The sequence below is a fragment of the Raphanus sativus genome, chromosome 7, assembly GCF_000801105.2.
Source record: "Raphanus sativus cultivar WK10039 chromosome 7, ASM80110v3, whole genome shotgun sequence".
NCBI lineage: Eukaryota > Viridiplantae > Streptophyta > Magnoliopsida > Brassicales > Brassicaceae > Raphanus > Raphanus sativus.
In genome coordinates this window covers 14,766,640-14,790,622 of record NC_079517.1, presented here as the reverse complement: position 1 = coordinate 14,790,622, position 23,983 = coordinate 14,766,640, and the positions used below count along the sequence as shown (strand labels likewise).

Sequence of the window (23,983 nt, the reverse complement as noted above, 5' to 3'; positions counted from 1 at the left end):
AAAGTTATTGGGAATAATTCCTGATTCGTGTAGTAGTAGTAGGTTACCGGATATTTGCAAAATTACAATAAGATGCACATTCCGAGAAATTTTTACTAACTTCAAGAAAGATGCCTTCGTTCGTGGCATATGCTCTTTGCAACTTCTGAAAAAATAATTTGATTTTTTTTTTATTTGCTAGGATGGGTTCAGGACTTTCACTTTAATTCCTGTAACAGGGAAGATAAACCTTTGCATGATGATGATGATAGAGAGAGTTTAGGGAAAAAGATAAAGTTTATGTTTTTGATTAATTATCTAAAATGGTCATATGACCAGTACATATAGTTTGAATGAACCAACAAACCGGCAAATTAAATAAACCAGCATAATCAGAAATAAATCATAAATAAATAAACTAAATGATATAGCTTAATCTGTCACAATTTCCCTAGACTTCCTAGACCTGGTACCAACCTGCGTTTGTATCTATTAAAGAGGAGGTCTAAGTTTTACCGTGGCCAGGACGAGTTAAACCCAGGACCGTACTTGCAACTGCAAACTGTTCACCACCCGACTAACTCATCTGGTTGAAATAATTCGATTATTATGCTAAAGTTACACCGAAAGGTCAAAGACACACACGAAATATGTAGTATTTTTAGTTTTATCCTAGATATCATTTACTAAATATTATGTAAAAACAACAAAAGTGTTAATATATTTTTAGATCAAAGAGTAGAAAATAAAAAAACAATATTTCAAAGGACGAAATCTTTGAAAAATTCTCAGCTGGTCATTGATTAATAATATAACCTTGACTTTAGTGAAAAAACTAAAAAGTAATGAGATGTCGTATACTTTGTTTAATCATTTGCAAGAACTATGCAGGAGAAGACTTTATGGATTAGACGTGTGATCATACACAACAAAACCTTCTAAAGATCCTTGTAACTTAATTTACTTCCCAATCAAAACGTAGAATAAACCCAAGTAAAGTCTAAAATATTTTTAAAATATGATACGTATTTATTTATCAGTAAGAAAACCACGGAAAATTTAACAAAATCGAGAAAAACAACTGAGAAAAAAATCACGAGAAGTATAAGGTCTCACCTCTATTTGATTTATATAAACTGGTATGGAAATCATACTATGTTTTTTTTTTTTTTTTGGGTTTTTTAGGAAAGGATTTTAAAGGATGCATGAAAAACAAGCTTAAAGGAAGAAGAGGGGAAAGGGTCCCGCACAAGTAAACGATCAGACAACTATTGTCCACTTCTTATTTCATTCATATACCTCAAAAAAGAAAAAAGGAAGAAAAAAAGCATATAACAACAAGTGTGAAGAACAACGCAAAAGCCTTTCGTAGTTGCAACCAAAACGCCAAACCTTTACCGTTCAACCTCTCTCTCTCTCTCCCCCTCGCGTACGCTATCTTCTTCTTCTTCTCTCTCCAAACCGTGTGTCTGTTTCATTCCTGTGAAACCTTTTCAGATTAAAATGGAGAAAGGGAATGGATTTGAGGGAGAGAATAAGAAGAAGAAGACAGTTGGTGATGGATTTGTGGGAGGGTTTTTCCCTGTCTCTACCACCAAGATCGCGTGGAAGTCAAGAAAAAGATCAGGTTCTTCTCTGTTTCTTGCTTTCTCTGAATTTTTATTTGGTTTCAAAGATTTGAGCTTTTAGTCTCTCTACTCTGTTTCCTTAAAAGACTCTGTTTAGAGATCTAGACAGGTAGCTTTTATTACTACTAGTCTTCAATTGATCTCTAAGTCTTAAGCTCGGAACATCAAAAGGTTTTAGTAATCTTGGTCTGATCCGTTATATGTGCGTTTGGAAGTCAAAAGCATTAACAACTTCTATTGCAGCATCTGCGAACCAGGACAAGGCACTAGAAGCTGCTATGGAGGTCACACCAGAGAAGGATGAGACAACAGCGATGGAAACCGAGAAAGTTGGGGAGCCAATGACCACAACTCCTCCTGTTCTGTCAGAGAAAAGAAAAGCTCTGTTTGAGCCACTCGAACCCATTACAAACTTGAACGGAAAGCGACCAACAGATGCTGATTCCCTCTTGCCACCTCCAGATTTCGAGTCTGCAAACTATCCTAAAGGCTGGTTGATTGGTAAGAAGAGGAAGCTGGTGAATGTTGATGTGGTTGAGAGCATGCGTAGAATCGCTGTCCAAGAAATGAACAGAAAGGTAAAGGGATTGTTGGTCTGTTTCTTTTGTATTTTGTTGGAAACTTTTTTGATTAAAAGAGGATTGTGGGACAGGATCGAGAGATAGATGGGTTAAACGAGCAGCTAGAAGAGGACTCACGTTGCTTAGAGCATCTGCAACTTCAGCTGCTACAAGAGAGAAGCAAGAGAACAGAGATAGAAAGAGAGAATACAATGTTGAAAGAGCAAGTCGATATGCTTGTCAACATGATACATCAAGATGAAGAAGAAGAAGTAGCAGAAGAACCCTAGCTAGTATGTACGTCCCCCCGTCTACCTATAATAGCTCCGCTCTGTTTTTTTATTCGTTTGTCCATTAAGTAAAAGGGAGGAAAGAAGCTCTAACCACCATCTATTATCTGGTTAAGCTACTGTTGTTGTTTCCTCCTGTTGCAACAAATAAAGAATCAAGAACACTATATATTCTGAGTCAAGTTCTCTGCAAGTTGTTGGGAGGATGAAGAACCTGTCTAAGTGTGTGTGTGTGTGTGTGTCTACAAGTTGCCTTCAGCAGGGGAGTAGAGGGAACAGAAAAAATTACAAAAACATAGAAATTGAGATAGGATCATATACAGATAGAGATATGTTGTGGTGTTAAGAAGTGTAATCCTTGTGTCCTATGAATAAATGAAATCTACGGACCACGAATATCGAGTGTCCATCATTATTTAGCTTTTGCAAAACAAACCTGCACCAACACGAAAGACATTGCTTCAGATTTTACATTCCCATCCCAGCCACAGCTTCTTTATTCTGATTTATTTTCAAAAAACTCACTATAACACACTGTAGTTAACAAAAGACAATGAGAGAAAAACTCGAGTTGTGTTTCCATTATTCAATCACAATCGTGGTTTTGTTTTTTTTTTGGTAATGACTACTACGTTACAGAAACTGTCAGGCCAGTAAAAAAAGAAAATTCATTCTTCTTTCTGATGGAAAACACGGAGTTGTCTGAGATTACCATTGAGGGTCGCGTGATATATCCTCTTGTCTCCAAGTCCTAAGTCCGATAGAATCAGGTTACCCTACAAGGAACAAGTGCAAAGCCAAGAGTGAGTAAAACAATAACATAAAAGCCAAAAGTATTATACATGTCTCTCTAGTTTTTTTTTTTTTACTTACCTTGGTGGCCATTAATCTCCGGACATTGCTAGCATAGAGTTTGGGATTGTCTTTCTCTTCTTGTGAAGGGTAGTATACAGGTAACCGTATCACCTCCAGGTGGTTTACGAATTGACAGAGAAGGAAGATAATGTGGCGTGCCTGGTAAACAAGAGAGGGTGATTTAATTTTAAGATGAAAGCTTCTTTCTGAGGAAACAGCGAGTTTTGTTATAAGGAATACTCACTCCGGAGATTGTATCCCATGCCACGCTGAAACGCTCGTATGGATATTTTAAAATAACAGGAAGAACAGGAGTTCCTGCCAGAAATGCACCTGTCTTGAATTGAAGCAAGTAGTCTCCATTGGTAGTTGTTCCTTCTGCAGTGAGACCAAATCACAGTGTTAGGGAGAGACACGATGGTCAGGTTGTTGATAAAGCAGTATAAAGGGAGAGATACTTAACCTGGAAAAAGCATAATAGTTGGAGCAGATTTATTCCTATGAGCTTCTCGAACTCTTTCGTTTACTGTGCCTGTAAAGATACAAAACAGTTGTTAAATTACATAGTATGAAGACTATATTTCAAGATGGATAACATAGTGTGCTAAGAAAGTAAGAGACTAAAGCATACACAAGCTAAAGAGGCAACAATCACATACCAGATACACCCTTGAAATCAGGAGATTTTGCTTCTCGCTGAACAAAGACACAACCAAGACATTTGCTGCCAAAAAAAAAGATAGTATAACAAAGTTTGAGATGAGATATAAAGAGTGTTAAAGAACTTTAGAGGAAGTCATTCACAACTAACCTGATAAGGCCAACAAGAGGAAGTTTGCCCACTGATCTCTTCAGCACCAAAAGTCAACATACAGACAAATATAAATGTCATTGCCGGAAATAGAAACTAAAAAGTGTGAACTTCAGAAAGTAACTTAACAGAAGTACAATAAAGCATATATATATCAATCAACTAACCTTGGCGACAAAACTTGGGAAAGAAGCAGACATATGATACAAAATGTCAAGGTACGAAACGTGATTAGACACAATGACACCAGGCCTTTCAGGTTCCTCCTTCTCGGTTTCACCATTCTCTGCAATCTGTAACGAATTAAGAGAAGAAACAAACGCTAATCCATCAGTGGGAACGAAAACTTGAATCAACTTCAGTAAAAAAGAGGTCCCCAATAAGTTGTACAACAAGCAAACTTCTCCTAACAATAAATGTACCCAAAACTATGTCTTCAAGGTTCCCTCCTCTATCCACATTCTACAAGACTAAAAGTTATTCACACACACACGTAATGAAACTTGGCTTATATTATACCTCAGAAAAGGACCATCCTAATGTCATTGTACAACACCAAACCTCCTCACCTAACAATAAATGTCACCAAAACTATGTCTGCTAACACTTTAAAAGTCTCCCTATCCACAACCTACAAGTAGGTACCTCCCACACTTGAATGTACTTAAAACCTTAGCTTATATTATATACCTCAGAAGAAGTTGTTTTGAGATCAGAATCAACTCGATCCAGAGAGCTCTCAGGGATCCAATAAAACCCAAACACAAAAAGCAAAACTCTAGAGAGAAACCTCCCACACCGCACGATCACAACCCTTCTCCACCCTCCCATGTGAGCATAATCCTCCTGAACAACCCCTCCTCCACCCTCTTCTTCTTCCTCCTCCTCCTCCTCCTCTCCTCCACGATACGGAGCCGAGAACAGCGTGAACACCCTGCACACCAAGTAATACAGAAGCAAGATGCTCATCGCCAGAACGAACCGCACCGGAACGAGCGTCACCATCGCCGCCGCGAGCTTCACCTTCTCCGCCGTCGGAAAAGGACCCAGACCCATCGTCCCGTACGAGTCCGTCCTCGCGAAAGGCGCGAACTTTTTGTCGAGCTCTTCGATGGCGGCGGACACGTCGGATTCTGATTTGAGCAGGGGGCGTTCCTCTTTGCTGCTCGACGACGACGACGACGACGGTGGATTCGAATTCATGTCCTTTAGCTCCGATTCCATATTGTCGTGTTTATTTATTTATTTATTTATTTATTTATTAAAAAGGGGTTTCTGAGTTTCGGAATGAGAGTTGGGTTCGTCGTGTGATTCGTCTCTAGATTTTCCCCCGTCAAGGTTTTCAGGCTCTTTCAGCTTTCGCGCACTCGTAGATTCGTTCGCCGTAAAAGGTAAACCTGAAACAGAGAATAAGGGGTTTTGATACGGTATGATAACGTACATGCTAATGTATTATACGCTTACTGATCTTAGCCGTTAGATGGATAGTTTGATACAATAAACGGACCCCGATTGTGGTTAGTTTTTTCTTTTCTTTTTTCAACACCCGATTGTGTTGGTTAATTCAAGTTTGTTAAGGAAAACAAACTGAATTTTCTTTTTCCAGATAGTGTCGATAATATTTTCTGGATAGTATCTAGTTTTCTCCTTCAGAATTCAGATAATACTTTATTTTATTGGACTTATCTTTGCTAGACAATATCTATCTAGATGAATGAGAAAACTTAAAAACAATAGGGAAAAATAAAGAAGATATATTATAACTGTGACATAGTACTTGTTTCCAAAAGATCTTTTATTTATTTTGGTTAATATATCTATAAAATTAGATAATTTTTAAATCAATAGCAATTCAAATATATAATTGTTGTCAGTAAGTATTTAGTGATGACTTATTTTTTACTAGTAATCAATAAAAATACATCAAATTTGTTTAAAAATTAAAACTTTATCATTTAGAAACTGATGGATATGCAGTAACTTAATTGTTTTATTACCTAAGAGTTTAGTTTTTATTTACACTAAAAAAAAGAGTTTAATTTTTCTGTCAGGTAAATTTTTTTAGGAGAAATTACAATTTGACCTTCAAATTATAAAGGAATCGGCACAAGTTCTATATAAAATGCCATGCTCTTGTTATGTGAAACTATTCCTTAATATGTGATAGGCTGGCTAGTTTTCTCAATCCCACGTTGTTTTAGAATATGGTATATGACCAAATGCCATAATAAATGAATCGAGGTCCTTTTACATTTTGATCAGTGTAAATAATGGTTTGATCCAACCTCGTGACGTATTTTACTTTTTGTTTGTTTGTTAATGGATTCTGTTAAATTTGATTTGAACCAGATCGAGTCCACTGAGGGCTGTACTGATTACTATACTGTATATATCTATCTATACTATTATTTGTGAAGTAAATTTTTGCAACAGAGTTCCCACGTTAAAAGTTAGAGCGGTTAATATCGATATTACCCTTAATGAATAAAGTATATAATTAAGCTAAAAATAAAAACGAAAATTAATTTATTTTATTAATAATTGATTAAACTTAATAATAGTAAGATTTATCCAAAATTTAAAAATATATTAAAATATAAATATAATTCATATAAGTACGTAATGTTATCTGAATTTTTTTTAACTATAAAGGTGGAAACATAAAGTATATAACTAAATATTAATCAAATAATTTTTTTAAATTTTATATAATTGAGAAGAGAATATTAAGTGACTTAAAATATATAATTAAGCTAAAAATAAAAACAAAAATTAATTTATTTTATTAATAATTGATTAAACTTAATAATAGTAAGATTTATCCAAAATCTAAAAATATTTTAAACTATAAATATAATTCTTATATGTATGTTGTGTTGTTATCTGAATTTTTTAAATATAAAGTTGAAAACATAAAGTATATAACTAAATATTAAACAGATAAAATTCTTAATTTTATATAATTTAAAAGGAATATTAAGTGACTTTTAAGATTTATTTCTATATAATAAAATAAAATTATTAAATTTAAATAATTTAAAAGAGAATATTAAATGAATTTTAAGATTTATTTCATATATAATAAAATATATAATTTAACTACAGAATAAAAACGAATTTAAATGATTTTAACTAAATAAGTGATTAAAATTATATTAATAACAAGAAGAATTATCTGAAACCTATATATTTTAAAAATAAAAGATAATTTTTATATATATTGTGTTGTTATCTGAAATTATCTTTTAATAATAAATTTAAAATAAATTAAAAAACAGAAAATACATAATTAAAGATTAATCAAGAAAAATTATTAATTTATATAACTGAAAAATAACAGTTAGTTTATTCTATTATTTTCAAAAGATTTTCCTTTTCTCACGGTAAAATTTAAAGCGTTTAAAAATCTTCATTACCCTTAATATATAATTAGATTAGATTTGTTAATATAGGATTACTCACAAATTAAAAATGAATTTCATTAATTTGATTCTCATCATTATCTAAAAAATTATAAATTATGTGATCCAATTTTTTAATTAATTTTATGTAACTGAAAAAGAAAAATTAGTTTATACTACTATTTTCAAAAAGATTTTTCTTCTCTCACGGTAAAAGTTAAAGCGTTTAAAATCTTCATTACCCTTAATAAATAATTAGATTAGATTTGTTAATATAGAATTACTCACAAATTCAAAATGAATTTTATTAATTTAATTCTCATCATTATCTAAAAAATATATATTATGTGATCCAAAATATTTTTACATCAAAATATTTTTAAAATAAATATAAATACATGTATATAGTTTTATGTAATATATATGTGAATATTTTCAAACTTTTTTACGCAATAAAAATATCTTATTAAAATAAAAAACTTTATTTTATATAAAATTAATATTTAATTAATTATTAAATATATCAGTAGCATGAAAATAATTTATTTTAGTGGTTCTCAAATTGATAATATATTTATTTAGTAATTTGTAAATTATTAAGCCCGCAACTGCGGGCAAAACACCTAGTATTTATATATACACGTTAGTGGCAAAACACAGAGCGAATCAGGTATCAACTTGCCCTACTTAAAATAAAACCGTACACAATCACAAGGCATTTCTCCTTTCAATTCAAGAGCCAAGATTAATCATTTTGTTTTCTTTTAATCGAGTAAAGAGATTGGACATTAACAATCAAGTTGCTTAATTATAATAAGTATAAAAGTTTGTAGAGTCCAAGACATAATCATAGCTATTCAACCTCCATCAATAGTTACCACCACCATGATTTTTATATATGTATAAATATATGAGTGATATCTTGTGAATATATAGGAGATATCAAATCTAATATATAATATGTGTAGTTGGACTAATTACCACAAGGCTGGCTAAGAAACATAATGTAAAAATGGTCATGGTAAGAAAACAATTCGAAGATGGTGTGTCAATAAGAGTTGCCAGCAAAAACCTTAGTTAACAAGCTTACTGATTTTGTCTCAGACAAAACCTAAAAGCAAAAGTGGAAGTTGCGACAGATAGATTCCCTTTCACTGTGAGGTTGAGTAGTCTTTTCTTCTATTTTTGTTTGTTGAAAATCAAATCTGAAGCGTATAGTATGATGAAAACAAAGCATATGTTCATGATATTGTCTTTTCATTTGGAAATTACCTCAATTAGTGTCTTCATGATAAAGTATATGTTCATGAATCATGATATAGTATGTTCATGACTCATGTGACATGTTTGTTGCTAAAAAATTATGCTAGAAAACTGTATAAAATACGATTATTTTAGGTAAAACAGTAGGATAAAAAAGATAACCAATCTTTTTATCGAAAACTTATGTTTTGTAAAAAGTAAAAACATGTCACTGTCTCATAATTGTTTTACTATAGTGCAAAAACGAAACAGCATTTTGGCCTGAAACTTACAATAATCTTGAACTGATGGTTACTGTTATAGCCTCATGTTGTGTTAGAAGAATGTTATTTTTTTTCTATAAGAATTTTGTAACAGAAGTAGGATCACCATCCACATTTTTTAATTTTCTATTTGGCTCAAACAAAATTTTATTGTACAATTTTGTAAGCACAGAAAACACTGTAAATTTTTGTAATAATTAGGTAATAAGATTGCAGTAATTCACGTGAATCCCCAATAATTTTCTCATGCACAAAGTGGGGTCCTTAGTTTTTTTTTGTATGTGTTCCTTTGCTACTTCTCGCCAGCACTTCTTCTTTTGTTCTCTTCGCTACCTCCAAACTTCCCAAGAATCTCTCTATTTATTTCCCCTCTCTCTTCCCTCTCACCTCATATTTTCTCTCTGCCAAGAGAATCCTTCTGAAGAAAATGTCAAAGAAAGCAACTTTTCTGCCAATGAATCTTTCTCTTGCTCCTTTTCTTCTTGTTCTTCTTTACCATCTTCTGTCGTGTGTTGCTGTTCATGGCGTCCAAGAGAAGAAGATTCTCAGTCTGCACAACAACATTTGGTCTCCCAGGAAATCATATGAAGCTCCAAGTTCATGTTTCTCTCACAATCTTGGTGAGATTTTTTTTTCTTTTTCTCCGCTCAAACGTTCACCAACCTAGAGAAAGATACTGTTCCTTTGCTTTAGTTTAATATACTTAATGGCGTGATTGAAGGGTTTAAATTAGCAAAAGCCTCAAAATTTGTTCAAACATTAATTTAAAGTCATTACCTTTACATTACTTTTCTTAGCTCCCTTGTCTTTCAATTGGGATTAGTAATAATAATACTATATAGTTGTTCTTCTAAAGCTTTACAACTGTATTTATAGAATCTTTAGATTCTTTCCTCCATAAGAGAACACTCTTTTAACATAAATATTTGTATCTTTTGCTTGTAAACTCTGTTTTCTAATCCTCTGTTTTTGATATCCATTGTTGACTCTTTACTCTGTTTTTTGTTTTAAAAACCTAGGAAAAGGGAGAGAATCATCCACTACACTAAAGATGAAACATAGAGAACTTTGCTCAGGAAAGACTATAGATTGGGGTAAGAAGCTGAGAAGAGCCTTAACTCTAGACAACCTAAGAGTCCAATCACTTCAACTAAGAATCAAAGCCATGAGCTCAACCACCACAGAATCCATTTCAGAAGCTCAGATTCCACTAACCTCAGGGATGACACTCCAAACTCTAAATTACATTGTCACAGTTGATTTAGGAGGGAGAAACATGACTTTGATCGTCGACACTGGAAGTGACTTGACATGGGTCCAATGCCAGCCTTGCAAGTCTTGTTACAACCAAGAAGGTCCTCTGTATGACCCATCAGTCTCATCTTCTTACAAGACAGTATTCTGCAACTCATCAACTTGTCAGGATCTTGTAGCAGCTACAGGCAATTCAGGCCTCTGTGGAGGCGACAACGGTGTTGATAAAACGACTTGTGACTACGTTGTCAGCTATGGGGATGGATCATACACTCGTGGAAACTTGGGAAGTGAAAGTATCCAACTGGGCGACACGAAAGTCGAGAGCTTTGTCTTTGGTTGTGGCCGGAGCAACAAAGGTTTGTTTGGAGGAGCTTCTGGTCTAATGGGTTTGGGAAGAAGCTCTGTTTCTTTAGTCTCACAAACCCTGAAAAACTTCAACGGTGTTTTCTCATACTGTCTACCTTCTCTTGAGGATGGAGCTTCAGGCTCACTATCTTTCGGTGAGGACTCCTCTGTTTACAAGAACACAACTTCAGTTTCTTACACTCCTTTAGTACAAAACCCTCAGCTTAGTTCCTTCTACGTTCTGAACCTCACCGGTGCTAGCATTGGTGGCGTGGATCTTGAATCTTCGAGCTTTGGTGGAGGGATTCTAATCGATTCAGGAACGGTCATCACGAGACTGCCACCTTCCATTTACAAAGCTGTGAAGACAGAGTTTCTGAAACAGTTCTCTGGGTTTCCTTCAGCTCCAAGTTATTCAATCTTGGACACTTGTTTTAACCTCACAAGTTATGAAGACGTAAGCATACCAACTATCAAAATGATTTTCCAAGGTAACGCTGAGCTTGAGGTGGATGTCACTGGTGTGTTCTACTTTGTCAAGCCAGATGCATCTCTAGTCTGCTTGGCCTTGGCAAGTCTTTCATATGAAAACGATGTTGGTATCCTTGGAAACTATCAACAGAAAAACCAGAGAGTGATATATGATACCAAACAAGAGAAGCTTGGGATAGCAGGAGAAAACTGCAGTTTCTGATGACTACCTAATGACTTGTGTAATAAGCTTTGTGTGTTCCCCTCCCCTCCCCCTCATATCATGAAAGCCAATTATCTCTTTTGGCCAAGTATTTGAAACAAACAATTATAAAATAGAAAAATAATCAAAATAAAGAAAGATCATTTTATATTAAGAGTAATAAAACGAATAACTATAAATAAAAGGAAAAATATTTGAAACAAACAATTATATATAAAAAGAAAATTATATTATGATAAAATTAATTAAACGAATAATTATAAATAAAAGAAAAAGTAGTTGAAACACACAATTATAAATAGAAAAATTAAAATATATTTTTATTAAATTAATAAAATTACTAAAATATCATATTTTAAAAGTTTCATTGAAATATCACCTAGAAAATCTTTAAAATAGCACTCATTTTACAAAAGAGGAGTATAATTCCGAAACTCTAATCCTACTCACCATGAATACTAACCTTAGCCACCAAACCTTAAATGCAAATATTATATTTAAAAAAAAATGCTATTTAAAAAGGTTTTCTGCTAGTTTTAAGATAAAAGTATTTCAATTCTATTTGAAAAGTATTTTTAACTAATAATTATAAATGAAATGAAAAAGTTGTGGAAACAAACCCCATTATAAATAGAAAAAAAGATAACCAAATAAAAATATCGTCTGTGAAACCACACCAACAGAATCAGACGCCTCAAAACTCGGAGTGAATCTCAAAAGCCAACATGGAGGGATCGTCAACTGATCAGGTAACATGTCTGGATCAGCAAAGAGTTTAACTCAGATAGAATGTTTCTGTTCGATTTATCTTAATATTATTCGACGGAGAGTGGACAAAACCCATATTATACAAATATATGTCTATTCATTTGCAGGTTAAAGATGTTGATTGCATCAGCAAACTCCCTGATGACGTATTGCTCGTGATATTATCGAGACTTTCCACAGAAGAAGCTGTGAGGACGAGTCTTGTGTCCAAACGATGGGAACACGTGTGGAAGCACATATCTCATCTAGTCTTGAACATGTCAAGGATTATCAATTCCAAAGAGCCTATTGATGGTTCGAATCGTGTTGCTACATTGCTGACTAAGGTTTGTTCACATATATATATTTTTTTCCTTTTTTTTTCTTTTCTGAATCAATCTTACTTTACTGTTGTTGGTGTTTCAAAGATTATAAACAATCACCGTGGACATTTAGAGAGCTGTGTAATCAACCATTACACATACCAAAGTGTAAATGGAATGGTCAATACTTGGGTTCAAGCACTGACTTGCTCGAAACACACCAGAGTTCTCACACTTACAAACCACTATGCACAACATCATGCTTATTTGGATCGAACGGGGCCCAACAAGTATCTTGAAATTTCCACCAACCTCTTCTCCCATCCAAGCCTTAAGTCACTCTCACTAATTTTATACATTCTCGAAACCTCACATCCTTTGAGCTACTGCCCGAATCTCACGACACTCAAACTACTATGTGTGGCCTCTGAGGTTGGAGTCTTTAACAGCGTACTTGCATCTTGTCCTTCTCTCGAGGTGCTTGTACTAGACATCGCTTGCGTCAAGAAAACTGGGGCTCCTTTGAAGATTGAGAACAACAAATTAAAGGTCTTGCTAGTGACGTCGTCTTGCAAACACATTGATGGCATCAGAGTGTCAGCACCTAGTCTAGATATTCTCGCCTTCGTAGATATATATTTCAAGAAAGATGACATTTTCATTGTTGCTCCAAGACTTCAGTGTAGTAGAAGCTTTTGGATTAGGCCGGCACTCACGCCTCACATCGGCTACAACATATCAAAGGTACGTTTTGGAATAATGCTTTCGGATATACACTAGAGAAGGAACTAATGGTAATTTGATATTGGTAAGTTTGACATTGTTTTGAATGTATTATTAATTATTATTATTCAGGAGAAGAAAATTATTTGGCATGAAGAGTTAGTGAGCTTGTTTGGTATAAAGTCGAGGATAACGGCAGGATCCTTGTCGGTGAGTGTGGATTTAAATAATCCAACAGAATTTGAGAGGTTACAGGAAGTCTTGCATGCATGGACTCATAAAATGACAGAGCTGGAGATCATATTCAAGGTTTGAACCATTCATGCATGAAGACTAGTCATGACTTACTAATTTGGTTAATTTTAAACGTAATCTTATATGGTTCTTCAGGATAACAATGATCCTAGTGAAGAAAATGATTCTTGGAATAATAAGAAGAAGGATAAGTACAAAGATCCGTTCCCCAATGCTGAATTCTGTGTGAATACTGTGTGCATGCTTAACTTCAGCGGTTCAGAGGAAGAGTTTGCCTTTGCGTCATGTTTGATTAGGCAAGGGACGGTGATAAAGAACATGATGATCAAGAAGACGTCATTTCCTGCAAAGAAGGTGCTGGAGATAAAAACGGCAGTAGCCAAGCTACGAGCACTTCGAACGATACATCAACGGAAGATTACCATAATATATTTCTAATTAATCCATTTTGATTCCAATCAGTTAGCAGTTTCAGGCTTTAAGAGTTGAGAACTTTTTTCCAAGAATAACTTTAGCTTTAAAAGTCCATGTATTTCAGATATTTTTGTTTGTTTCCTGAACTACCTGTAGCTGCAAGAGAGGAAGAATGTGAAGCAGTTTAACTTGCGTAGTAGTAATGCAACAATTAGAAGACAAGAAAACACCTTAATTAGACCCACAAATGCTGAAAAAATGGCATATTTCACTTGGTACAATTCTAGTCGTGTCTTTTCATCGCAGGGAAGATCAAATTCAAAGGAACCCAGTGTTGTTCAATCAAAGATAAGAAACTTTTATTATGCAAACAAACTCCATTCAGATCATTCTTACAAACCCAGAATTGGTTCATGATGAATCATCTGGCTTTTTTATTGTAAAACCACAAAACTAGCTGAAACTGAAACACAACATATCGCTTGAGACAGATCTCAGTTCATCAATGCATCTGCTAATGGGAATGTCGGAGATATGTCCACTGGTACCTAAACAGACAAACAAACCACGCAGGCAGATAATTTCTATGTGAATCATCATTATGTAGAAACAGTGTTTATATTATCTTGTAATACCTTAACGCTCTCGAGCTTCTCTAGAGAGGTTTTCAAAGGTCCGGTGATAGTGCAGTAGTTATTTAAAAGCAATGTTGCTGCCTTTTTGTCACCTCTTCCTTGGATTGTGAGTATCTCATGGCTCAAACTCTCAACTGCATCTTCTACCTTTATATGCGTTTGAAAACAAGATTTTCAGCAACTTTGGAGTTTGGATATGAAGAATCATAAACCTCTCATGGATGGGTTACCTTAGTGAAATCAACAGAGAATGTAGAGTCCTTGTGGTAAACAAAGGCTCCTTTCTCATACAACCAGTTGAACTGCAGCGCTTGTCCTTTCCTGAAGTCGGAAGATATAATTATGTCAGGAGCTATATACATATAGAACGTTGGAGGTTATCTGTATCATTCATTACCCATGAGCTTCTGTGAGACCAAACCGGATGGATCGAAAGCATCCAGCTAGGAAAGAAACATACATACTCTCCACCATACTCTTTGGAAGCAGACCCTGTTGATTCACATAAAGTCCAACCAGATTAATCAAGGTTTTGCAAATTGGATCTACAGGAACCAAGCTTCGTTAACTAGCAAAGATGATAATAGACCTTGGTGATGAGAAACTTTAGTGCCCAAAGACCAACTATATCTGCCTTTGCTTCTTCCAATGCAGAATGGAGTTCTTGCAGTTCCTGGATTAAATGAAAATACAAGGGATACGATTAAACTACAAGTTTTCTTGTGGTTAGTACTTCATCGCATGACAAAAGATTCTTATTAGATGTATGCACTCTTGCTGGAAGAAGTAAAACCTTTCTCACTGTAGAGGTTTGACCATCAGGAAGCGTTATTGTATGCGGACCAATGCCATGGCAACACTCATGGCAAATGGTGTGAGTAAAGAAGGAATCAAAATCAACAATTCCTCTCTGTTCTTTGTTGATGAGGACTTCAGCTATAGGCTTTAGAATATGTTCAAACCTGGAAATGAAAAAGGCTTAGTAGCAACTAAGAAGTAATGCGAGACAAGGTTTACAGATGAAAGATGGAGGAAGACGGAACATTACTTTGCCTCTTGAACGTTTTTGAGCATAACCATTGATGTTCCTCTATCTTTGACGATTTTCTCATCGTTTGGCAAATTGTAAGCAACGGTCTGAGGACCTTTCACATCCTGTCACAATCAAGAAACAAGTGAACCGTGGATAAGACAAGTCAAAGGAAACTTTTCCCCTCCTCTCTCGGTTCATCTTTGAATACTCATTGGAACTTACTCCGGAATTGTAGATTAACTGAATGACCCGAATAGGAGCAGCAGAAACATCTTTTGATTTGTATACACTGTCAAGTGGGAGGTTGTCTTCCAATAGCTACCAGAAAGTGAAAAAAAAAATTAATCCAAGAGTAAGCAATTGGAATATTGATTGATTGAAGCTGCAAAAAGAGAAATGTACCTTTAAATTGTCACCAAAGAGTTTCAGATCAGCTGTGGCTTTATCATCTCGAATACCGATGAAGGCTTCAAATGAAGCCTGCGATGAAAAATAAAAACAGATTAGAGAGATATATCATGCAAAGAACCTAATGTAAATTTAAATCAAATGGTTGAAGAAGGCAAAAATTGTGAGTAGATCACAGCAGAAGGAAACTTTTATGGAAATCCTTACCTTGTAACCAAAAATTTCATCTTCGTATGTCTCATATGGACCAATGGTAATATCCAACTTTGAATCCTACAGAAATTGATACAGACGTAAAGTTATGGTGTGAATGACAATCTCCCCCAAACACGAAATTGCTGACTCGATAATAAAATAGCCAGAGCTTGCAATACAAAAACTATCCGCTTATGAAAGAAAGACTACTTATCTAAAACAATGAATGAGCAAAGAAGAGGTACCAAGTCCATCCAGGCAATGTCTGACTCATAGTAGTCATTTGAAAGGAAGGCTTCTGCTTTGCTGTGCAGCAGCTTCTTCAAACTATGAAAAAACATTATGAAGTACTTCAAACCGCAAATCTACTCGAGTGGGAAAATATCTGTGAAGAAACTGCATGTTATTTCACCTCTGTGAAGTGGCCAAGTCTCCAGCTTTGTGCAAAAGTTCAGAAGCTTTTGTGAGGTAAGGTCGATATATCTCTGAATAGGGAATACTATACAGATCGGAGTTAGAGTCTGGTATCTTCTTTGTGATGTTGGCGAGATGGTCAGATTGAGAAGCATCTAGATTAGCTTCACTTCGCCTTTTTATAATACTGAAAAACCCTGTTGCAGCATGCTTTTGCTCTTCCGTTAGGCTACTGAGCCATAAGTTGAACTCCTATAAGATTTTCAAAACACATTTCTTACCATGAGAACATATAAAAATGGAAAACAAACAACAAATATTGTTTTAGTTAGTACCATTTTATCCATATCAGGAGGATAGAAATTTGCACCAGGTGGTTTAGCCAAAGGGAAGGCTGCTCTATATTCAAGACCCTTCCAGCCAGTAATAGGTTTCGTTGCTTCAGGAAGCAACTTCACAGCTGAATCCGCCGTGGTCAAGAACGGTTCATTTTCATCAAGAGACGACCTACAAATATCAAACAAAAACATCAAGCTCTTGTACTGATGTTTAAACAAAGACAGTTCAATGACAATCACCATGGACTCTTGTTGATCAGGAAGTAATCCCATTTAAGTTTGTCCAGGTCTGATGCATTGGCATGCTCCTTAAGCCAATCTCTTAGAGCTGGATTGCTGTACCAAACCTGTTTAGGATAACAGACAACTTATTTAGTTTAGTTTTAAGTTCAGCAATGAGATCTCATGCTCACAAATAGAACAGCAAATTCAGACTACAGATCTACAAAACCTGCTCATAGAAGATATCGTCAATGACTTTTGCAGCCTTCACGATTAGTCCGAGCGCTTTCTGATCCGCCTCAGAGAGTTCTGTCAACTGCATTGTCAAGAAGAAAAACTGACTTTTGTGGTACATTTGAAACAAATAAATCAGACAGTAATATATGTGACAAGTTAATACCTTTGCTTCTAGGGTGACAGGAGAGTATCTCTGGAGTTGCTTCTGCAGAGATAAACTACGAGCCTCAGCGTTGACTTGACACCTTCAACAAACTCAGAAGAAACACTCTCTTGTAAGATAAGAACTTTCTATATACAACCTTCAGCTTAGCAATGGATATGTCGCGCACAAAAAAAAAACAAACTCAGAAAAGACCAATGAGAGATAATGTACCTCTGCCTGATTATTTCAAATAGTTTTCCATAATCTCCATTAACATCATATGGAACATAAGCAGGATCTTCCTTGGCCAGAAGGTTTCTGTATTCTTCATAAGGTACGTATTTTACAGCAGAGACTTCCTCTTTCTAATGTATACAAGAACAAAACGAAATGGTGAGGTAACTTGTGAGGCTTTTAGTTCTTAAAACTTATAGCGTCGTAAAATAAAATAAAAATTCTCACTCACTTGAAGAGTAAAGGCTTCTAATGGGATTGGATGAAGAATTGTAACAAGATACACATCATTGAACTCATTGTTTATGAATTTTCCATTGTTTGTGACACTGTAAAAAGGAAAGCAACACACTGTAGGATAAGACTAGCACCGTGAGACTCCATAGAGTAATAAATCAGTTAGCTTCAAGATGCAACGACCACACCGATAAAGCTAAACACTTTTGAGCAGCAACCAAAAGATTTATAAAGAGAGAGAGAGAGAACATGCATCACATGAGCTAAGACAGTTGAGTTAGCAAACAAACCATTCTTGAAGAAAGACGAATATCTTTTCAAAGGCATCCTTTGGGAGTTTTATGCCTAGCTCTTCCTCCAGCTCTCGCCTACACACAAAAAAAGTGAGACATCAACTTTAGTAAAATGATCTCGAAGTAAAGAGAATGAATGAAGAATCAGATTCACTTACTGTGCCGATATAAGAGATGGATCACCGGCTGAGATATGACCAGCACTTGAGATGTCCCATTGTCCAGGCCAAGAATCTTTATCATCAGACCGGAGTTGGAGAAGCAGTTCTTGAGTACTCTCCACAAAGATCCAGACGTGAACTGCACGATGGTAATCTCCATCTCGGTGAATCTCTGACCTATAAGGCAGGACACGGTAAAATCTCTGAGTAAACCTAAAAAAACCCTTTCTCGTTTAACAGGTCAACGAAGCATCAAATCAAAATCAAAATCGAATGAAAGGCGTAGACTTTCAACGTATACACAATGGGTTTGATTCAACTAAATCACTTGGTTTCTGGGTATTTCATATAATAAGAAAAGGGAACATTAAACATGCCTGGGTTTGGACACACCGGTCTTCTCGCCGGATTTGGTCAGAACGTCGAAGTGCTCCTCCGCCATAGCTCTGTCTTTCCGTGACTAAAGTGTCCAAAAGCTACGCAATTTATAGAAGAATAAAAAGTGACACGTTTTTTGCTTACTTGGCGTCACCTAAACCGGTCCTCTCTTTCACTCTTTGAGTTAAATGAGCCATATCGAACCATCCGCATTTAAATGTCACATATTTGGCTTCACCTAAACCGGTCCCCTCTTCGGTTAAATGAGGCATCTTGAACCATCCACATTTAGAGTCTCACTTACTTGGCTGAACCTTCTTCAGTTAAATGAGAGCCATCTCAAACCATCAACATTTCGTAGTGTCGCTTCACCTAAACTGGTCCCTATACAGTTAAATGAGCTAGCATGACATCCACAGACACATGTTACGAACACATTGTTCTAAGAGAGAACAAGCAGCCATTTGTACATGTATATAAGCAATACATGCATTCGCTTTCACTTATGGGTGAACAAAACAATGTTCATACATTTATTCGACCACTCGGCTTACTGCTCAAGAGACGTGTATCTCTTAATGTTAAAGGAGACAATTATGTCGGCAGCATGATTTGTCGTTAGTAGTGTTGATTGTATTATATCCAAGGCATATACAGAGAAAACAAGAGGTTAAACTCACGAGTTGTTTAGTGGTCATATCAAAAGACGACTCTTATCAGATGCATGGATTCTTGCAATAGAGTTAAAACGAGATTTTACTATACTATAGTACTGAAACTGGAACGGAAACAACGGATAATGATATAGTTAAGGGCATGGAGTTAATTCATTAGTGAGGTATTTCTTTAGTGATCTTTTCAGGACCTTGGGAGATCTGCCAGCTTCTTCTAGACTAAATTCTCTTTAGACTCCAAATGGTTTTCGGATGGGATGGTTGAAATTTGCTTAGGACCAATAAGCCAGCATCAGGTGGGGATCAGCATAAACTGAAAGTTGAATATAAATTTCCACAAAACTTCTTACATATAATTGTTATGTTTAGTGTGTGACTCGTTACCCTAACCAAGATGATCAAGAACGCAAACAAATTATATATATTACGCACGGATTTTTACTTTCCTTAGCCACATCTTACCAGTGATGACTTTGACAGTAAGCCACAGATTAAAAAAAAAATCAGAATTGATACATCTGCTTTAAGTTCTAACAAGAGTAAATTTTAATGCAAATTCCTGTTTGGTCTTTGAATCATTGGGCTTAATCATCTTTGAATGCCTATTTCAAGTTTTGCGTAGCCCAATTTCTCTTCTGACCAAACCGGATGATCAACGTTAGATTTTGATCAGGACCCACCATAAATGATTCTTTTGCAAGGTGTGTCATATTCAGCTTTCTGTTTCTGTTTACTAAGCTAGTGGAGGAAGAAAACTCAAATATGGAGGCTGTGACATGCTTCCAGTGTAAGGAGTAAAAGAAGATAAGCAAGTGTATGTGAATGTGACATGATTTACTCTGCTACTTGTCTTGATCCTTTAATCTGTTTTGTTCAAGAGACTGAAAATTCAAAGGCGACGACTTAAACACTTGTGCTGTCTGCGTCCCAAGTAAACGCAAGCATTTCTCTTCTTTACAAAAACCACTCTGCTTTTACAAAAGAAAATACTAAAGGAAAAAAAACACATATTTCTTGAGGATATCTCAAACATGAGCTCTTATAATTCTTCTTCCCTTATGGTTATCTTCTCTTTGCTATATTTCTTGATCTTTGATCTCACTGTTGCCGAGTCTTGTCCTAGCCGGTGTGGAGGGATCGACATCCCGTACCCATTTGGAATCGGGAAGGGCTGCTATCTCAATAAATGGTACGAAATTATATGTGATCATCATAATAACTCTCTTTCAGTTTCAGGGAAGCTCGTCCCTGTTCTTTCAATAATCGGCAAGGAAGTTGTGAATATCTCTTTTCCTAGTCAACTCCGCACGTATGATTCTGACCGTGTACCGTACGGGACAGTTCGCATAAAAAACCAAATAACTTCAAAGGGGTGCTCTAGCAACGAACAAGAAGAGTCTACATCACTTTTGAATTTGATGGGGAGCCCTTTCTACGTTGGTGGCAGTAATACACTCGTAGCGATTGGTTGCAACAACAGGGCGTCCTTGACAAATGTCGAGCCAAGCATCGTGGGATGCTTCTCCAGTTGCCTCCCAACAAATCATACTGCTTCAAAAGATTATCTAGAGACAGTCAACTGTAATAGTAAGAGTATGTACGATGAAGACTACAGGTATTGTAGTAGAAGAAGTTATATAAATGAAACAAGCTGCAACGGTAATAGATGTTGCAAGGCAAGCATGCCCGGTAGTATTCAACAGGTTGTTGGTGTCAAAATAGATGATAACGCCACCACAAGAGGGTGTAAAGTTGCCTTCTTAACAGATGATCAGGCATACTCATTGTTAAATGGATCTGATCCAAAACTGCTTCTTGCTAAACGATATTCAACAGTTGAGCTAGGATGGTTCATCCATACAACAAATCTCTCCTTCGTAGACTCTCTAAGATGCACAAGTATGAAAGAGTACCTACATCGCAGAACCCCATTTAGAGAGCCTAACCCAATAAATTGTGCATGCGACTATAATTCTTATTTTCCTAATTATGCAAGTTGTAGATGCAATACAGGTTACATGGGCAACCCATACATTCCGGGTGGATGTAAAGGTTAGTAAGTGTGTTTGCGGTTCCTATTTTGTATTCAAATCTTCTATATATGATTTTGATCAAAGTAAACTATGAGATCATCATGGTTGATTTCAGTTTCATTTAAAAAACAGATATTGATGAATGCACTAACGTTGACAACTGTTGGGGCGGCACATGTATCAATTTGCAAGGATCCTATAATTGCGTGTATAGCAATCACCGGCTTGCTATAGGTAAACCGTGCAACTTTCTATCACAAATACATTTTAGCCCCATTTAAAGATGTTGTATAAAGGCGACCTTCGACACTTTATATCTTATATTCAACCAAAGCCGTGCAAAAAAAAGTAATTTGGTTTACGTTATGCCTTTGTAGGGTTCGGTTCAAGTTTCGGCTCATTGATCTTGATTGGTGGAATATACGGTTTATACAAATTTATTAGAAAACAAAGGAGGTTAAACCAAAAGAAGAAGTTCTTCAAGCGGAACGGAGGTTTATTGTTGCAACAACAACTAACTTCAACCGAAGGCAACGTTGAAAAGACAAGAGTATTCAGCTCGAGAGAGCTGGGAAAGGCCACTGAAAATTTTAGTTCAACTAGAATACTTGGCCAGGGTGGTCAAGGTACCGTGTACAAAGGAATGCTTGTTGATGGTAGAATTGTAGCAGTGAAAAAGTCCAAAGTTGTGGATGAAGACAAGTTGGAAGAGTTCATCAATGAGGTTGTCATTCTCTCCCAAATCAACCATAGAAACATCGTCAAACTATTAGGGTGCTGCCTTGAGACAGATGTCCCTGTTCTCGTCTACGAGTTTATTCCCAACGGCAATCTTTTCGAGCATCTTCACGAAGATGAGTCAGATGATCAAACGATGACCACTTGGGAAGTGCGTCTCCGCATTGCTGTAGATATTGCAGGAGCTCTTTCATATTTGCATTCGGCTGCATCATCTCCAATATATCATAGGGACGTCAAGTCTACAAACATAATGTTGGACGAGAAATATCGAGCTAAAGTGTCTGATTTTGGCACTTCAAGAACGGTAACAGTAGATCATACACACCTTACAACCGTAGTTTCTGGTACAGTGGGATATGTGGATCCTGAGTATTTCCAGTCTAGCCAGTTCACGGACAAGAGTGATGTTTACAGCTTCGGTGTGGTGCTTGCGGAGCTTATCACCGGAGAAAAATCAGTATCCTTCTTGCGGTCTCAAGAAAATAGGACACTGGCAACTTATTTCATTCTTGCAGTGAAAGAGAATAGGCTGTTTGACATTATCGATGCACGGATCAGAGATGGTTGCAAGCTGAATCAAGTGACTGCAACGGCAAACCTTGCAAGGAAGTGTTTGAATCTGAAAGGAAGGAAACGTCCAAGTATGAGAGAAGTGTCCATGGAATTGGAGAAAATTCGTGCATCTTCTGTGGATATGCAACTACATGAGTGTGATAGTGAAAACGAGGAAGACAATGAAGAAAGAATTGTGGATTCTAACATAGGGGTACAATCATGGAACAACAATGCTGTTACTGCTCCAACTTCTCAATACGATGCCGGTACATCATCTTTGCCAATATCAGATGTTGAGCCTCTGTTTCCTTTTCAAACACGGTAATAATTTCAACTTTGCATGCCACTGCATTATCTAAGTGTCTTTGCTTTTCTGTCGATTTTGGTGTTTCTGTATGTGTGAATGTATTTCTTTTTATGAATGCTTTTTTTTTTGTAACACCCTTTTTATGAATGCCTATGTGTAATAAAAGGATACCGTTTGTAACAAAAAAAAAACTTTAACATTCTGATAAGCCATTCTTTAGGTTGTTGTTAGTAATTAATTTGTTACACATACAGTACATTGTATTAAAGGGACAAACATAAAACAATGCATACAGCTTCGGCTGAGATCAGAGATATCAATTGGGGGCTGTGTATATCCAAATGGACAATCATGTTTGTAGACATTGTTGGTCAAAGTCTAGATTATACCAAACCCAAATTGACTAACCCTATTTTGGACCATCCCAATTAGGTTGTCTACCGGTCCAAATAAAAATATATTTTTTTGACGAAAGACGGTTATTATATTACTCAAAATCGAAGTGGTATGGATAATATGACCGGAACCAAATAAAATTCATTCTTAAAATATACAATATATATATTATTTTTTTGTCATCAACATATACAATATATATATAAATACGTTTATTTTTTTGTACTTAATTTTATATTTTAGTATTTTAGCGTAAAATGTATCACTGATACTGGGTATTATATAAAAAATCTACATTTATATAATAAGATATATTTCTAAGATATATAGCGAATAATTTATTTAAATGAAAAGTACAAAATAGACAATTATGAATTCATAATATTTATTAATGATACATTAATTATAACATTTGTAAGAAAATAAAATGATTGTTAAACTTTTATCAAATTTGGAACATATAAAAATTAAGATTTTAATTACTAAGAAAATAAAATGAAAATAAAAATTGTTGTAACTGATAAGAAATTATAAATGGA

General features: G+C 35.5%; 6 protein-coding genes across 13 annotated transcripts; 4 read left to right on the top strand and 2 right to left on the bottom strand.

Moving 5' to 3' along the window:
* Positions 1 to 1,302: 1,302 nt before the first annotated feature.
* On the top strand, positions 1,303 to 2,872 carry LOC108817453 (protein HEADING DATE REPRESSOR 1). 2 transcript variants are annotated; one of them, XM_056990384.1, is made up of 3 exons: positions 1,303 to 1,606; positions 1,851 to 2,108; positions 2,260 to 2,872. In XM_056990384.1, the coding sequence occupies exons 1-3, from the start codon at positions 1,483 to 1,485 to the stop codon at positions 2,427 to 2,429; spliced, it is 552 nt and encodes a 183-aa protein (XP_056846364.1). In that variant the 5' UTR covers positions 1,303 to 1,482; the 3' UTR covers positions 2,430 to 2,872. The 2 variants fall into 2 exon arrangements, with proteins under 2 accessions (XP_056846364.1, XP_018445646.1); XM_018590144.2 differs by having other exon boundaries at positions 1,309 to 1,606; positions 1,851 to 2,185.
* On the bottom strand, positions 2,274 to 5,521 carry LOC108817452 (lysophospholipid acyltransferase LPEAT1). 6 transcript variants are annotated; one of them, XR_001944006.2, is made up of 11 exons: positions 4,814 to 5,521; positions 4,291 to 4,416; positions 4,124 to 4,161; positions 3,972 to 4,036; positions 3,776 to 3,844; positions 3,557 to 3,690; positions 3,331 to 3,471; positions 3,170 to 3,233; positions 2,894 to 2,958; positions 2,672 to 2,710; positions 2,274 to 2,592 (listed from the first exon to the last, which is right to left on the bottom strand). XR_001944006.2 is itself a non-coding variant. In XM_018590143.2 (9 exons), the coding sequence occupies exons 1-9, from the start codon at positions 5,345 to 5,347 to the stop codon at positions 2,954 to 2,956; spliced, it is 1,176 nt and encodes a 391-aa protein (XP_018445645.1). In that variant the 5' UTR covers positions 5,348 to 5,521; the 3' UTR covers positions 2,739 to 2,953. The 6 variants fall into 6 exon arrangements, 3 of the variants coding, with proteins under 3 accessions (XP_018445645.1, XP_018445643.1, XP_018445642.1); XR_008936495.1 differs by having other exon boundaries at positions 2,274 to 2,710; XR_008936496.1 differs by lacking the exon at positions 2,672 to 2,710.
* LOC108817451 (aspartyl protease family protein At5g10770) lies at positions 5,170 to 11,496 on the top strand. Of its 2 annotated transcripts, XM_056990383.1 has the most exons (3): positions 5,170 to 5,310; positions 5,393 to 5,514; positions 10,070 to 11,496. In XM_056990383.1, the coding sequence occupies exon 3, from the start codon at positions 10,102 to 10,104 to the stop codon at positions 11,344 to 11,346; it is 1,245 nt and encodes a 414-aa protein (XP_056846363.1). In that variant the 5' UTR covers positions 5,170 to 5,310; positions 5,393 to 5,514; positions 10,070 to 10,101; the 3' UTR covers positions 11,347 to 11,496. The 2 variants fall into 2 exon arrangements, with proteins under 2 accessions (XP_056846363.1, XP_018445641.2); XM_018590139.2 differs by lacking the exons at positions 5,170 to 5,310; positions 5,393 to 5,514 and adding an exon at positions 7,949 to 9,670.
* Positions 11,497 to 11,629: 133 nt separating this feature from the next.
* LOC108818393 (F-box protein At1g80960) lies at positions 11,630 to 13,832 on the top strand. The gene is made up of 5 exons (XM_018591356.2): positions 11,630 to 12,095; positions 12,222 to 12,440; positions 12,522 to 13,160; positions 13,272 to 13,448; positions 13,530 to 13,832. The coding sequence occupies exons 1-5, from the start codon at positions 12,072 to 12,074 to the stop codon at positions 13,830 to 13,832; spliced, it is 1,362 nt and encodes a 453-aa protein (XP_018446858.1). The 5' UTR covers positions 11,630 to 12,071.
* Positions 13,833 to 14,142: 310 nt separating this feature from the next.
* On the bottom strand, positions 14,143 to 18,895 carry LOC108818392 (nudix hydrolase 3). The gene is made up of 21 exons (XM_018591354.2): positions 18,738 to 18,895; positions 18,358 to 18,537; positions 18,197 to 18,274; positions 17,902 to 17,998; positions 17,667 to 17,800; positions 17,454 to 17,535; positions 17,283 to 17,369; positions 17,072 to 17,178; positions 16,829 to 17,000; positions 16,492 to 16,745; positions 16,325 to 16,406; positions 16,092 to 16,157; positions 15,879 to 15,956; positions 15,699 to 15,794; positions 15,492 to 15,598; positions 15,237 to 15,405; positions 15,033 to 15,116; positions 14,841 to 14,935; positions 14,674 to 14,764; positions 14,444 to 14,590; positions 14,143 to 14,356 (listed from the first exon to the last, which is right to left on the bottom strand). The coding sequence occupies exons 1-21, from the start codon at positions 18,800 to 18,802 to the stop codon at positions 14,303 to 14,305; spliced, it is 2,325 nt and encodes a 774-aa protein (XP_018446856.1). The 5' UTR covers positions 18,803 to 18,895; the 3' UTR covers positions 14,143 to 14,302.
* Positions 18,896 to 20,310: 1,415 nt separating this feature from the next.
* Positions 20,311 to 23,247, top strand: LOC108816978 (wall-associated receptor kinase-like 10). Its single transcript, XM_018589549.2, has 3 exons — positions 20,311 to 21,464; positions 21,578 to 21,679; positions 21,823 to 23,247. Exons 1-3 carry the CDS (start codon positions 20,444 to 20,446, stop codon positions 23,064 to 23,066), a joined length of 2,367 nt encoding a protein of 788 aa, XP_018445051.1. The 5' UTR covers positions 20,311 to 20,443; the 3' UTR covers positions 23,067 to 23,247.
* Positions 23,248 to 23,983: the final 736 nt, after the last annotated feature.

What these genes read in the sequence shown, in the direction of transcription:
- LOC108818392 (XM_018591354.2), bottom strand. Translation starts at nt 18,802, where the DNA reads ATGGCGGAGGAGCACTTCGACGTTCTGACCAAATCCGGCGAGAAGACC. An exon ending in TAGAAGCCTTTACTCTTCAA is followed by an intron (nt 17,801 to 17,901) that starts GTGAGTGAGAAT and finishes TGTATACATTAG; the next exon opens with AAAGAGGAAGTCTCTGCTGT. An exon ending in TCTCTGTTGATTTCACTAAG is followed by an intron (nt 14,591 to 14,673) that starts GTAACCCATCCA and finishes ACGCATATAAAG; the next exon opens with GTAGAAGATGCAGTTGAGAG.
- LOC108817451 (XM_018590139.2), top strand. Translation starts at nt 9,478, where the DNA reads ATGTCAAAGAAAGCAACTTTTCTGCCAATGAATCTTTCTCTTGCTCCT. An exon ending in ATGTTTCTCTCACAATCTTG is followed by an intron (nt 9,671 to 10,069) that starts GTGAGATTTTTT and finishes TTAAAAACCTAG; the next exon opens with GAAAAGGGAGAGAATCATCC.
- LOC108818393 (XM_018591356.2), top strand. Translation starts at nt 12,072, where the DNA reads ATGGAGGGATCGTCAACTGATCAG. An exon ending in TCGGCTACAACATATCAAAG is followed by an intron (nt 13,161 to 13,271) that starts GTACGTTTTGGA and finishes ATTATTATTCAG; the next exon opens with GAGAAGAAAATTATTTGGCA. An exon ending in AGCTGGAGATCATATTCAAG is followed by an intron (nt 13,449 to 13,529) that starts GTTTGAACCATT and finishes ATGGTTCTTCAG; the next exon opens with GATAACAATGATCCTAGTGA.
- LOC108817452 (XM_018590140.2), bottom strand. Translation starts at nt 5,347, where the DNA reads ATGGAATCGGAGCTAAAGGACATGAATTCGAATCCACCGTCGTCGTCG. An exon ending in TCCCAAGTTTTGTCGCCAAG is followed by an intron (nt 4,162 to 4,290) that starts GTTAGTTGATTG and finishes TTGGTGCTGAAG; the next exon opens with AGATCAGTGGGCAAACTTCC. An exon ending in AACTATTATGCTTTTTCCAG is followed by an intron (nt 3,691 to 3,775) that starts GTTAAGTATCTC and finishes GTCTCACTGCAG; the next exon opens with AAGGAACAACTACCAATGGA.
- LOC108816978 (XM_018589549.2), top strand. Translation starts at nt 20,444, where the DNA reads ATGAGCTCTTATAATTCTTCTTCCCTTATGGTTATCTTCTCTTTGCTA. An exon ending in CATTCCGGGTGGATGTAAAG is followed by an intron (nt 21,465 to 21,577) that starts GTTAGTAAGTGT and finishes TTTAAAAAACAG; the next exon opens with ATATTGATGAATGCACTAAC. An exon ending in CAATCACCGGCTTGCTATAG is followed by an intron (nt 21,680 to 21,822) that starts GTAAACCGTGCA and finishes ATGCCTTTGTAG; the next exon opens with GGTTCGGTTCAAGTTTCGGC.
- LOC108817453 (XM_018590144.2), top strand. Translation starts at nt 1,483, where the DNA reads ATGGAGAAAGGGAATGGATTTGAGGGAGAGAATAAGAAGAAGAAGACA. An exon ending in GAAGTCAAGAAAAAGATCAG is followed by an intron (nt 1,607 to 1,850) that starts GTTCTTCTCTGT and finishes CTTCTATTGCAG; the next exon opens with CATCTGCGAACCAGGACAAG. An exon ending in TCCAAGAAATGAACAGAAAG is followed by an intron (nt 2,186 to 2,259) that starts GTAAAGGGATTG and finishes ATTGTGGGACAG; the next exon opens with GATCGAGAGATAGATGGGTT.